We start from the raw sequence: 14,576 nt of genomic DNA, 5'->3' as shown, positions 1-14,576 counted from the left end.
TCTCCTCTCACACTTTGGCTGTAATAACACTGCAGAACCAAACTGACCTGGGTTTGTTTTTGGCCTGCGTACACATCCACATTAGATAGGCGGACGTTGGTGAAGACTCGTTACAGATGCATCATTATATAAGTCAGTGGTTCCCAAACTGGGGTCCTGGTAGCCCCCATGGGTCCTTGTGGGGGTTATAAAAGGTCCCAAGCAACATGATAAATGGTTTAATTAAACCAATATTTTTTTTAAATATTACACAATGAGAGACTGTATGAATTTGCTTATTTTGCTCATAGTTTCCACTCTCTGCTACTATGTACTTTCACTCTGTTCTCTACTAAATCATATCTAACTGCAGAAAGTCTTCTCAGATGGAGGTCCCTCACACAAAATCTGTGAAGTGTTTATGTGTATATACTATATATTTCTTCTATTCAAATATTATTTTATGACTTCTAAATCTAAAATGGGCATGACAGTAGCCCAAATCTGAATATCTCTTTTGAATTTTGGTAGCATTTCATTGTGTTAGCCATGTTGAATTTAATATTTGACTTTAAACTGATAAGGCATTATACATTTTTATACTAACAGGCATGAAGAAAGACTGTTAGCGTTGTTCGCAAGTATCTGTTGCAGTGTGGTTACAGCTCATCTCCTGAACAAGCAGTCGTTCCTCAGTGTTGATAATGGACAGGAGCTGCAGACAGACACAGTTCAGGGTGGTTTATTGCTCCTACTGTCGTTTCTGTAGACTGTCTCACTGACAAGGTGTCTTGGTCATCTCTTTATCTGCCTCGTCTGACATCGTCACAGTTGAGAAGTAGCTGGATAGAGAGCAGACACAGAAAATACACAGCAGGGTTCTGTCTTCTTAGCTGGTGTGTTAGAGAAGTAATTCACAGTGGAAACGTATGACGTTTGGTGGACACTGCAATTCAAAGCACTTATAACACCATTACTGTGTGTATATTTTAAGCATGGGTGGCCCTTGTGGGAATCAAACCCTTAACCCTCACCATAGTGTCATGCTCTACCCGCTGAGCAACACGACATGGAGAGTTTTGTGGATGGAGAAAGAGAGATGATGTGGCAAGGAAGAAATATTCTACATGTGTTTGTGTGAGAAGCATGGGACAAATGGCATCAAAGCTGCTTGAAAGCAAATGTTTCAGCAATGCAAATGCAATCAGTTCAAGAAGATACATGTGCTTTACATGTGCTCTCAAGTCAGAATTTGCTATAGCAAGCAGTTCTGAGTTTCAGGATTCATTTGCCTTTTGAAGTGGGAACTCAACCACAATTGAATTTGAGGTTAAGATACTTTTGAATGAGGAGCCTTTTAATAGATCACCCAAATAATGTGCTATCCCTAAGAGACATGCAATATATGAGATGGATAAACACTGAAAAACATGATGTTTGGGGGGTATTTGATGAAAAATGGTGCATCGCTGAATGGACTAGGAAACAAAATATCTCTGAAAGTGACCTAGATTGTCTCAAGTATCCAAAGTATGTACCCTAAGATATTGCTCAATAATGGGAAGTTGAGTCTAGTGTCTCTTAAGTTTGTGTGTCTAAATTTGTGTGTGTGTGTGTGCGCGCGAATCTATGTGTGCGTAAGTGTGTGTGTGTGTGTGCGTGTTGTTCCGTTGGGCCCTGCAGAGCTGTTGTTGTTATTCTTACCACCCGAGCCAAGAGCAGATAGCATGTCAAAACAAGCGCTCTCACTTCCGACCGAGGGGGAGAGAGCTTTCCGAACGGATGCAGTCGGGTTGCATTTTTATCCACCGTGGAATGCCTGCAAATAAGATTTTTCCTTTTGGAGGTGGATCTTAGGGAAGCAAAAACCATATGAGAGAATAACCGGAAGACTTTCCTGTCATTCTCCCGCTGTGGTCCGTTCCTCCTCCTCTCTCAGAAACTCTCTTTACTGAACGGATGACTGAAAACTAGCATAACAGCGTGCATCATCAGGGACTGAAAACAGTTTTAACATTTTGTACCATTGGGAGTGTTCTATACCTATAAAACTATTTATCCTTGAGTAAAAATATTGAATATTAGAGTTCATCAATCAATATCTGTAAAATCTGCAGGATCTAGTTGGTAGAAGTGATTTCATTTTATCAACCCAGGACTTAGCTTACTTACTATCCTTTAAAAACCACTGTAGTTTGTTTTAATTTTGTGCTATCAATCATTTTGTAAGAGTAGGTGTCACTTTTTTCAAATGTTGGATAGCTCATTTTGGGGTTCTTTCTTCATTATCTGTTGCAACCTTGCAGTTCTTCCAAGGTGTTTGAATTGCATAGTGAACCAAACAAAAAAAGAAGAAGAAGCAGCTGCAGTCGGTGAACAAGTATAGAAGAAAAGTATTATACATTATTCCTTTGGATCATTTTAACGTAGACTTTCCATATCTTTCCATCCCAGTTTCACTGTTTTATTCAGCGGAGTACCCACTGGTACAAATGGAGAAAGAAACAAATTATTTACCAGCTTCCAGAGGGCCAGGTGGGTTCAGGCTCTGATCAAAGCCACAGGAGGGGCTGATGGGAGGCAAGCAGTGCGGTGGAGGTGGGAGGTGGGAGGTGGGTGGGGGGGGGTCCTCATTTAGCATTCAGGATGACTGCCATGCATATATAAGCCTTTGATTAACAGCTGGGGTACCTTGGCACCATCGTCAGCCCCTTAAGGTGTGGAAAGGTTTCCTAGTCCCCTCTGCCAAATGAAACGAGGTACCAGCGTTTGAAGTTCTAATCATGTAAGCATCTGTTTGGAGACGAGGATTTCTCCCGCATACGGATCCAATTCTTCATCAGCGGACTGAAGGTGTGCTTTGTTTAGATTGGGGGTTCATCAGAGGTTTGGGCGGTGAGGGTGTGAATAGCTTTGGGTATGGTCTGTCTCACCCTAACAAGAGCTACCAGGAGTGTGTATTTATGTGTGTGTGTGTATTTTAGTATATGTATGTCGATGGTACAGACCTTCTCACTGTGTTTGGTGTGTATGTGTGCACTTGTAAGTCTGTTTGTATTTGTCTCTCTGCAAGACCCTCTCACTGCGTGTGTGTTTGTGTCTCTGTGTCTAAGTGTGTATTTGTATGTTTGTGTGTGAATGTATCTCTCTGCTAGACCTTCTCACTGCGGGTACTGTGTCTGTGCTTGTGTGTGTGTGTGTGTGTGTGTGTGTGTATGCATGAGGCCATCTGATTCTCCTGTATAAAAACACTCACCATCACCACATATGGAGTGCTCATCTCTCTCTCTTGCCTCTTGCCAGAGTTTGAGGCGTTTTTGGAAGAGACAGCGGTCCGCTCCTCTCACCGCTAATCCCTCTGGGCCTGTTGGTCTCTGTGCTATCGCTGCCGCTTTGACGGATATCGTGGGCTCAAAACCAGACACACTTGCTCTATCCCATTGCTGCCGGCCTGTTATCTCTTCTTTGGACCTACGCCGGCGTTGTAGTGTCTGCCAAGTGCGTAATTGAAGAAATGCATGGGATGTGTAGCATAGAGAGGGCTCAAGCTGACATGCTGCATTTCCAGCTGTGCTCAAATGCATGTATGGTGTGAGAAAGTATGGGGCACTGCAAGAATATCATTAAAAAGTCCTTGAGTCTAGTATTGAGTCTTAAAATCTGATTTTTTTCTGTACACAAGTGAAAAAAATCTGCCAATGGGCAAGATGAGTTCACTTGTTTCCAGTGTAAATCAACTCGACATCTATCTTTCTGTAAGGGAGTGATCATATTTCAAGATACTGTCATCTTTCAAGAAAAATTAAACAGGTGCATTGGAAACAAGTGAAATTTTCCCAGCCCATTGTTTTAAAGAGTTCAATTTGAGTGTCAAGTTGAGTTTTTCACTTGATTTAGGTAGAAGGTTGTAACGTTTTTCACTTTTAAGACTCAATACTAGACAATAAATGACTTGTTAAGATGGAATTTTTTTTGCAGTGTGTCTTTGTGGCTCCTGACCTTTGATGCTTGAATTCCAGTCTCTTTCTCTCTCCCATCTCTCCTCTTCCTCCACTATAATCTAATAAAGCAGAAGTGAATTAAAATGCATGTACTGTTAAAATAGAACCTCGTCTATCTGACTTCAAAACTGACTGGTCTACCCATTAGGCATAATGAGCAGAAAAATGTGTTTTGGTGAGCAAAAACGCCTGGAATTTCAATAATTTAATATATAGCATATAGTCACACCACACACTTGAAAACCCTCTTTTCCATACAAACACACACTCACACAAACACTAACAGAATGTTTTTTGTCTCGCTTGCCAGCTGTCAAAGTGAACCGTTATTATCTTTATTTGTTTGATAGTATGTTTACATCCGTGTTTACCGTTCCATGTACCGTGTGTTTGCAATGATAAGGTGTATGCTGAGCGTTACTGTAAAGGTCAGCCCCTTCCCACACACTGGCTCGTGCGGTTGCCTTTATGTTAATACTCTAACCTAAAGTATGTGGAGAGCATTCGGGAGGGTATTATTAGTGGGTATGCATGCGTATGCTCCGTTTGGTGGCATCTCCGCAGTCACTAACACCAGCAGCTGACTCACGGCTAGTGCAGAAACCGCTGCGGCCCCACAGCACTTTGAGCAGACGCCTAATAAAAGACCTAAAAACACCCCGAAACACACACACACACACACACACACACACACACACACACACACACACACAAACAGAGGAGAAAGCTAGGCATACCCACATCCATCCATTCACCGCTCCTGTGTTCTTTCATGCAAAAACTCAAAACGATGTACATATATACACACACACACACACACACATGGAGAACCGGGGGGGGCCCTCTGTCCGTAACACCGCAGCCTGTCGAGGTGCACTGACAGCTGGGTGCGGGCATAGCAAACCTCCCTGGCCTGGGAACCAGAGGAGGCAGGCAGCCTGGAGCTTTGAGGATCAGAGAAACCAGGCTCTCTCTCTCTCTCTCTATCCTCTATTCTTTCTCCATCCTTCCCTCCCTCCCTCCCTCTCTTTCTCCCTCCTTCGCTTCGTTCGCTCTGTAATTACGTCTCCTCTGCCAGAGCCGCTTGAAGTTTCGCCAATTAGACAATAAAGAACAGAGCTTTCTCTCCTTCTCTGTTTCCCTCCTTTTTTCCCTCTCTCTCTTGCTGGTCACACCCTTGCGTGTCTCCTCTCTCTTCACCTCTGGCTTTAACACTCTTTCTGATGTAGCCATTACGTTCTGTTTTGGACTCAGAACACAGACGCATTCACGCACCTCCTATCAAATATCCTTTGTTTCACTCCCATCCTTTGTTCTTTACGATATACCCATGACCTTTCTGTTTTTGAGCATATAAACCGGATATCACTCCTACCGGCTTCATCTCATCTTCTGCTTCTTCCACTTTTCTCTTCACTTTCTTCTCACCTCATTCCTCCGTCTTCTCCCTTTGTCCTTTCCATCTGTCTTTCTCTAGTTTTCATCTATATATCAGGCCCCCAGTTGAAACACCCTTACAACAAATCCAAACACGTTCAGCTTGGCCTACACAGCAAAGCGAGCAGATGGCCCTGCTGGGTGTTTTTTCTTTCTCCAGAGAAAATAAAGATATGTTTCTCTGACTTTAATGTCCTGTCTAATTGTATGTGGTGGATTGTAAACGGTGGCTAAAGTTAGGTTGGGAACTGTAGCCGGTGTCTGGGGCGGACACAGCAGTCCAGTCTGCTAAACCAGCTCCTGCCTTACCCAGTGTTCTCTGGTGGTTTTAGACCACTGGCAAGCAGCTGCATAGTCTGTAGGAGAAGTAATTACAATTGTAGAGTTCTCTCTCTTTTTTTTGTGTTCCTCCCCATCCTGCCCTCGTCGCCTGTCTTGCTGATGTAGGGTTTTGAGGAACCCTAGAATTGAGGGCTGTTTTTAGTGGTCGTGTGTGACGTTCTTCGTTATTCAATTTAGTCGTGTCAATAAAGCTGGAGCTATGTTGGTAGCGTGCTGGCAGGCTGAGTAATGCGTGGGATCTGTGTATTTGAATGGTTAGCCTCTGCAATACATAACCGCATGACTAGTACGTTAACTAAGGCAGTTTTGTCTTTGCTTGTCATCTTGATGTTTGTTAAAATCCTCTTTTTTGATCTGACCTGCACGCATTTGTAATTTTCTTCTTCTTTCTATTTTAGCATTGTTTTATGGCTTCACCTCTTAGTTTTATCATTTTAAATGTAACAGGAAAACTCACAAACCTGAATGCCGGTGTGTCAGGATGCCCTTTAGTGCAGTGTGCAGGATCTTTTTTTGATGAGTTTTATCACTAAACTAAACTAAACTAAACTAAAATTCCTTTAAAAAATTTTGTTTTTACTTCAGGCCAAAGTAAAGCAAGCGTAGGCTGATCACCTTGTCGAAATTTGTCTCAAATCTTGATTTATCAGTTTGCAAATTCCGTCAAAGTGAGTCTAATGAGTCTATATTTGTCTCCCAACAGCAAATCCTGCGTCACTCACGTGCCAACGCCACCAAGGTCATTTTCCTGATCACCGACGGCTACTCCAACGGCGGGGACCCTCGGCCGGTGGCGGCGGCTCTGAGGGAACGGGGCGTTGAGATCTTCACCCTGGGCATCTGGCAGGGAAACATCAGGGAGCTCCACGACATGGCCTCCCAGCCCAAGGACCAGCACTGTTACCTGGTGCACAACTTCGCCGAGTTTGAGGCCCTGGCCCGCCGCGCGCTGCACGAAGGTGAGGAGGACGGTTAAGAGTTGTTGGAGGCTGACTGACTTTATCTTCTGTGTGGGTGGGACTACAAGGAAAAGGAATGGAAGGAGGAGGAATTGAACCCTGTTTTTGTGCAATAGACAACTTCATGCTTTGCTTTGTGGTAGTTGGTAATGGTTAGTGTTTGACTCAGCTCCACCACAGTTCAGACACAAATCTGTTGTTTTTTTTTGTCCTTAGCCTTCTGGAAGTGTTGCGGGCTCAATTCATTAGAACATCTGTGATGGGAGGGAGGTGCCCACTTTATAACCCCAAAGACATGGCCAATCACACCCACACCCCCTTTTCCACTCTCCCCAGTTCAGTTGCACAAGGGACAGTTACATCAAATCCTGTTTGAAGTGAAGCTACTTCAGGCTACTCTTTTGTCTCTTTGAAACCTCAATACTCCCATCGTCACCATTTCCCCCGCAGCAATATTTCTTAAGTAAAGGTTTCGACCCTGTTAAAGCTCTATGTTTGCTTAAAGGGAAACAGATAATATTTTAAATGGAATCTGACAATGTGCATTTCACATGGTCTCTGCTCTCATGTCCTGCCAGCAGCCATTTAGCCCCACTTCCATGCAGACTGGAGCGAGTAAGGCCCTTTTCCCACACTGCAGTGGGACTTCCCGCAACTCAGTGAAAAGAGGGATTTCACGGTTTTTAAAGCATAAAATATCACCATAAAATATCACAATAACATACAGTGTATACATTCTCGCATGTGAGCCACTGAGTGTGTAGTGAGCTGTAAATCATAGACATGTACATGTACGTGCGTGGGCACAGACACAGACACATACAGACCATGTCTCAAATCCCAGACAGTAGGTACAGTAGTGGAGTTCAGTGAGACAGTGCGAGGATAAGGGCGTGAGAATGAAAGCCAACGCACACCACTATCAGCTCGGCCTCCGGTCTGCCTCTCACGCTCTGTCTTAAATGTCTGCCCAACAACTCAACTGTGCCAACAACAGCCTTAAAGCTCAGACTCAGGTTCTTGGAGATGGTGTCGTGTTAAAACCTCCGCCTCTGGCCTTCTGTCTCCTCTTCTCTGTGGCCATCTCAGCCTTCCTACTGTCTCAATAAGAGGAAAAAACACTAAGGGGAGCGGGTTTCCCACCAGAAGACCAGACTCAGGTTTTAGCCTCGGCGCCAGCACTGAAGTCAGCCTCGCCCTTAGCCTTCGTCCAGGCCGAGTCGTAGTCACATTCACAGTTTTAGCCAATCCCAGTCCTTTGCCTTCACTTGATGTCACAATTCCCATTTGTGTGATTTCTGTGGCAGCTATTCTGCACCCCTCCTAGTAAACCTTTGGTTATTCAGTAAATGTGCAGTAGTATGGTGGGACAAGAGGATTTCAAGAGTCAATTGCACCTCTATGGACTGTGGGCTGATTTTGATTTATTCGGTTCTGTTGATGCATGTGTGTGTGTATGTATGTGTGGTTGTGTGTGTGTGAGTGCATGGGTGGATATGGGAGTTTTTGAGTTGCTAATTTGTTTTTTATTTACTTTTTCTTCTTGTGAGATTTCATTAAAGAACATAAAAAGTTGGGTGTTAAGCCTGCGATTAATTCAACCCATAGCCAGTCTCGATGACATACAGAAACTACCAATATAAATATACACAATATAGATTTACACAGTGAGGTGGGGCTAAGCTGGAAAAACAAGTAAGCGGGGTACAGACTCTCATTTAAGGCAATTATTTTTAGATTGTCTGCTAACCAAATTTGAACATCTGTTTTGTATTTTTATTATCCCGTCATGATGTTAGCAAAGTCAATTTTTACATATTTGTCTGCACTGTCAACAGACTTGTAAAATGGTGGTATAATAAAGAAAGACTTGTAGCAGCGTGAGCCAATTAACTGAACCCTTCAACCCTGCTCAAATGGTGTGTGTGTGTGTGAATCTATTGCACATTGATTGTCAGTTGGTGTAATCTGACCCGATACTGTATGTAGCAACCTGTGCTCCTGTGTGTTTGTTTTCCACCCCCAGACCTCCCTACAGGCAGCTACATCCAGGAGGATCTGTCGCGCTGCTCCTCCCTGTGTGAGGCGGGCCGGGACTGCTGTGACCTGATGGCCAGCTGCAAGTGCGGCACACACACCGGCCAGTACGACTGCATCTGTGAGAAGGGACACTACGGCAAGGGCCTGCAGCACGAGTGCACAGGTAGGACGGATGCATACATCGCAAACACACATGTAGTTAGGATGTCAGAGCGTTTTGAAACACTTAAAGAGGTTCGGTGAAGCTTGACCAATACCATTGTGGGTTAAGAGGAGCTGGCTGATCAAATCCTGCCAGATCCTAGTCTCATGTGTCTCCCATACCAGCAGTGCCAAAATGCCCATGGGCAAGTTACTGAACCCCAAATTGCTCCACTGCAGCCTACCTTGCACTATGACCTCTCTGATGAAATGCATATGTCTAAGCAGCTATATGTGTGTGTGTATGTATCTAGGAGGGATATGAGTAAAGATAAGTTCTATGGTTCTACTACAATACACAACTTTTCGCCTTGAGGCACCAGTGTAGGTTGCTAGTCCTTCCCTTCTTCCCCTCAGTCGGCAAAATTCACGTCCCAACACTTGTTACTCATCTTGATGAGCTGTCTACCTTGAAACGGTATCTGGCCTGAGTCTGAGCTAACTGGCATCCATAAAACCGCCACTGGTGTTCAAGAAGCAGATGACGAACGCAGCCAATCTGTAATAGAAAAAGCAATGCTGATGTTCACCTGTGTTTTTGTACGGGCCTTAACTGTTGCATGTTTAGCTTTGCTGTCCTTTTGTTTCTTACTGCTTTCTGCCAATGCTGTTGTTTCTATGACTTCCCTGCTCCGTGGCCGCTAGCCTCACCTTGATAGCCACAATCCAGCTCACCACTGGCCACACCCACAGCAAATGGTATACGCCCCAAAATGTCGCAATCATCATAGCAAAGGCCATTTAATTTAGGCATGTAAACATAGAGTCACATACACAGACTGATAATGTATAATATATCCCATTTATTTAATGGTATTTAAGTTGTGTATTGCAGCTTTAATCTTCAACTCAAACTTTATGATTGTACTTCAGAGATAGACACTTGTTAGTCATCGCTCTTAACAGCCAGTAGTTCCTGATAGTTTCTCTGCCCTTTCTCCTCATCTCCTTTACCTGTCAACCTCTCCTCCAAACCTGAACCACTTGGCCTCAGGTCGCTGCTGAGCTCACTGTGGGTGAAAGTTAAATAAGCAGCCTGTCCACTTAGCGCAGTGTAAGCGGTCCACAGAGCAGATCCCTATCAACAAACCCAGGATGTCCCGTAGGCGTAGAGGCCGCTCCTGAGACAGTGATGTGTTTGTGTGTGTTCAGGACCTAGACGGCCAGCCCTCACCTCTGACTCTCTGGCTCTGGTGAGACATCCCCCTCTCCCCCACCTTCCACTTCCCCCCCTAAATCACATCCCCCACTTCTATTTCTTTCACCCCTACTTGCACTGAAAATGCTCCTGTCTTTTTAAAATGAAAAAATGCCTTTTTCCTTGGGCTCTTATTGCTTTGCCTCCCACTTCTGTATCATACATAATGATTTGAGGAACACAGAAATATTTGTTACATCTATTGCCAGGCCACTGTGGCTTTGACCCTTGTATTCCTTACTATTGGTGGCTTATAATGTTGGGACTGTTGGGCAACAGCTAAATGCCTAAAATGGAAATTGTAAATTGAATGTAAAGTTTGATACATGTATGTGTGTGTATGTGTGTGTGTGTAACTATATACAGATACACACACAGGCAATTCTCACCACACTCTCGCCTATCTGCTAAGAGCTAATGAGATGAGAAGAGATGAAACATTTAAGCTCCCCAGGGGGAAACTGGGCAATGTTTAGTAACTCTTTGCCAAGTGGAAGTGGTGAGATAATGCCTCTACTGTACGTGAGGAAACCCTGAAGTTCAGCCTTCAGTTCTATCGAAAGGCTCAACCGCAGAATTGATGGATAAATTCTGTGGCAATGCATTAATGATGTTTTCCCTCAGAAGCACTCACATTAAGCAAATAACAGACAATCAAGTAAAGGCAGTTAGCAGCGGCCAGTCTAATGACAGAGAGTCAGTTCAGTTGTCTCCTAAATATCCATTATCCAGCCTGCCAGTGTCTCTTCAGACTGATACAGACCTGTTGGGAATTCTCCAAGTTACACAGCTAATGTTTGGTTACAGGTGACGTCAGTTACTTATGTCTAAGATTAAGGGTTACATTATTTATATAGGTCATCTACATAAGTGCCATATTTTATCTAGCATTCTGTCATACTTAGTGTTTGTATTTCATGTAGATAATAGTGTAGATATGTAGATAATATTATGTTAATTTTGTCGTTGTTTGAGAGAAATTATGCTAATGGTCTATCTGCTATGCTAGGTACAAATGGCTAATGCTGCCAGGCAGTGTGCTCGCTAGCTAAAAGACAATGATGGGGTCTACTAGAAGTAATTGGGAAAAACATAATTGGTACTTCAAAGTGACATTTGGGCTACTTTGTATTTACCTTGTATTTACCGTGTAACAGAGTTGTGGTTGCAAACATATTGTAGCAACATGTGCAAGGCTATAGCTCATTCGAGTATCCAATTATTTTTTCCTCTGTGCTTTCTTTTCAGCTAACACAGCTTTCTCTCTGACAGGAGGCAAGGCAAGGCAGCTTTATTTGTATAGCACATTTCGTACACTGAGGCAATTCAAAGTGCTTTACAGAGTAATAAAAAATACAGTAAAAGATTTACAATTAAAAAGTGCAAAAGTACAGACAAGAGATACAAAAGATAAAAGACTTAAAAAGTAAACTAGTGCAGTTCAAATCAAGTGAAATAGAAAGATAAAAGAACACAACAAATATTCCCACTTTTAGATGCACGTTGTGAGTGAACCCATATGTTTTTCTTTAATTTTCTCATCCCCTGTCCTTCCTGATTCTACTCTTGATCTGATATTTACGTCAGATCTCACTGCCTAAGGCAGACAAGAATCATAGATTCTCCTCTTGGTCCACAGATGGATGAGAATCATACAGGATAAAGATAAAGCTCTGTCATCTAGCTCTTTCGAGTTCCTAGATAAAGCTCTGCCATCTAGCTCTTTTGAGTTCCTAGATAAAGCTCTGCCATCTAGCTCTTTTGAGTTCCTAGATAAAGCTCTGCCATCTAGCTCTTGAGTTCCTAGATAAAGTTCTGCCATCTAGCTCTTGAGTTCCTAGATAAAGCTCTGCCATCTAGCTCTTTTGAGTTCCTAGATAAAGCTCTGTCATCTAGCTCTTGAGTTCCTAGATAAAGCTCTGTCATCTAGCTCTTGAGTTCCTAGATAAAGCTCTGTCATCTAGCTCTTGAGTTCCTAGATAAAGCTCTGCCATCTAGCTCTTTTGAGTTCCTAGATAAAGCTCTGTCATCTAGCTCTTGAGTTCCTAGATAAAGCTCTGCCATCTAGCTCTTGAGTTCCTAGATAAAGCTCTGCCATCTAGCTCTTTTGAGTTCCTAGATAAAGCTCTGTCATCTAGCTCTTTTGAGTTCCTAGATAAAGCTCTGCCATCTAGCTCTTTTGAGTTCCTAGATAAAGTTCTGCCATCTAGCTCTTGAGTTCCTAGATAAAGCTCTGCCATCTAGCTCTTTTTAGTTCCTAGATAAAGCTGTCATCTAGCTCTTGAGTTCCTAGATAAAGCTCTGTCATCTAGCTCTTGAGTTCCTAGATAAAGCTCTGCCATCTAGCTCTTTTGAGTTCCTAGATAAAGCTCTGTCATCTAGCTCTTGAGTTCCTAGATAAAGCTCTGCCATCTAGCTCTTTTGAGTTCCTAGATAAAGCTCTGTCATCTAGCTCTTGAGTTCCTAGATAAAGCTCTGTCATCTAGCTCTTGAGTTCCTAGATAAAGCTCTGTCATCTAGCTCTTGAGTTCCTAGATAAAGCTCTGCCATCTAGCTCTTGAGTTCCTAGATAAAGCTCTGTCATCTAGCTCTTTTGAGTTCCTAGATAAAGCTCTGTCATCTAGCTCTTGAGTTCCTAGATAAAGCTCTGCCATCTAGCTCTTTTGAGTTCCTAGATAAAGCTCTGTCATCTAGCTCTTGAGTTCCTAGATAAAGCTCTGTCATCTAGCTCTTGAGTTCCTAGATAAAGCTCTGTCATCTAGCTCTTGAGTTCCTAGATAAAGCTCTGCCATCTAGCTCTTTTGAGTTCCTAGATAAAGCTCTGTCATCTAGCTCTTTTGAGTTCCTAGATAAAGCTCTGTCATCTAGCTCTTGAGTTCCTAGATACAGCTCTGTCATCTAGCTCTTTTGAGTTCCTAGATAAAGCTCTGTCATCTAGCTCTTTTGAGTTCCTAGATAAAGCTCTGTCATCTAGCTCTTTTGAGTTCCTAGATAAAGCTCTGTCATCTAGCTCTTGAGTTCCTAGATAAAGCTCTGCCATCTAGCTCTTGAGTTCCTAGATAAAGCTCTGCCATCTAGCTCTTGAGTTCCTAGATAAAGCTCTGCCATCTAGCTCTTTTGAGTTCCTAGATAAAGCTCTGTCATCTAGGAGCCCTGCAGTGGCCAGTAATATTCTATCAAGCTAAATAGACAGCAAGGGTTTAATCCTCAACAATACCTTATCTTGTCTAAAAGCATTTTAAACTTTACAATTTAGTCATTTAGCTGATGCTTTTACCTTGCCTGGGTCCAGACCTTTGAATCTGCCCACTCCACCGAGTTGACTGATTCTGCTCTGGCATCGTGACATGAAACAGCGGTTTCTCGGTTGAAAAATGATCGGTCCAATGAGCGCCGGGGGGACTAACAATTAGCCAATCAGCGCCACGAGCGGGACTAACGCCGTTGTCAAGCTGTTGTCAAGCGTTGTCAAGTTGTGCGCCGGAACCAAGGAGGAGTAATAACAACAATGGCGACCGCTATAGACAAGATAGACGCTGCTGACCTGCGGCTTTTCGGTTACGGGACTCTATCACACCATCAGGCCACCATGCTGAGCCCTAATACACAGTTTTTACTGACTATGTAATCACCGAGTTCAGAGAGGAATGCAGCAGGCTATGTGATTGTTGGAGAGCAGTGGGGTGACAGAACGAGTAACAGATGCATTGGTTTGTGTGAGTGCAAGTCTGTGTGTGTGTGTGTGTGTGTGTGTGCATCTGTACAAGTGTGTGTTTTTGAGTGATGGCTGCATTAAACCTCAGAGTCGTTTCAGACAGCTCACCGTGATGCAGCGGAGGCGGGACAGAGGGAATAAGGGACTAAGGAGCAAATCAATGCTGAGTGCACTACTTAGTATTGGAGCGACATTGTGATAACAATCTATCCTCTTAATGGGAAGGAATGGGCGATAATCCTGGTTGTCTTCGCCCTCTGGGTCTCCCTTTCCGTGCCCACATGCTTTCAATTCAGAATTAGATAACAGGGAGGAAAAGAGAAAGAGGAGAGAGAGACATTTGAGTGACAGATAAGATCAAATAATTCGGGTTAGTGAGAAACAGAGAAGACAGAGGAAGAGAGAGAGAGAGAGAGAGAGAGAGAATTGTCGAAGCGAGAGCCAAAGGAGAGGGCATCGGGGTCAAGAAGCACGCCTCCCTAATGCTCCTCAGATGTTGTCGAGACTGGAGGCCCATTCTGCTTATTAATTTGTTTAAATGGTTTAATTAATAGCAGAGAGCAGACTGCAGTGTTGGCTCAGCCGGCTCTGAGGAAGGAAGGACACAGCAAGACGCTGCAACCGCAGCCGAGGCCGGCTTCCTCTGTCTCTCTGTCTCTCTGTCTCTCTCTCTCGCTCTCTCCCTCCCTCTCTCTCTTTCTCTC

General features: G+C 43.6%; 1 protein-coding gene across 1 annotated transcript in view; it reads left to right on the top strand.

The window, feature by feature from the left end:
• Positions 1-14,576, top strand: part of svep1 (sushi, von Willebrand factor type A, EGF and pentraxin domain containing 1) — a 101,702-nt gene that overhangs the window by 18,445 nt on the left and 68,681 nt on the right. The window contains exons 2-3 of the mRNA XM_078291801.1: positions 6,463-6,718; positions 8,745-8,921. Coding sequence (XP_078147927.1) covers positions 6,463-6,718; positions 8,745-8,921 — 433 coding nt within the window. The remainder of the gene's footprint in view (positions 1-6,462; positions 6,719-8,744; positions 8,922-14,576) is intronic.

This window comes from Centroberyx gerrardi, chromosome 23 (genome assembly GCF_048128805.1).
Source record: "Centroberyx gerrardi isolate f3 chromosome 23, fCenGer3.hap1.cur.20231027, whole genome shotgun sequence".
In the NCBI taxonomy this organism is placed as follows: Eukaryota; Metazoa; Chordata; class Actinopteri; order Beryciformes; family Berycidae; genus Centroberyx; species Centroberyx gerrardi.
This window is presented reverse-complemented; position numbering and strand designations above follow the sequence as displayed.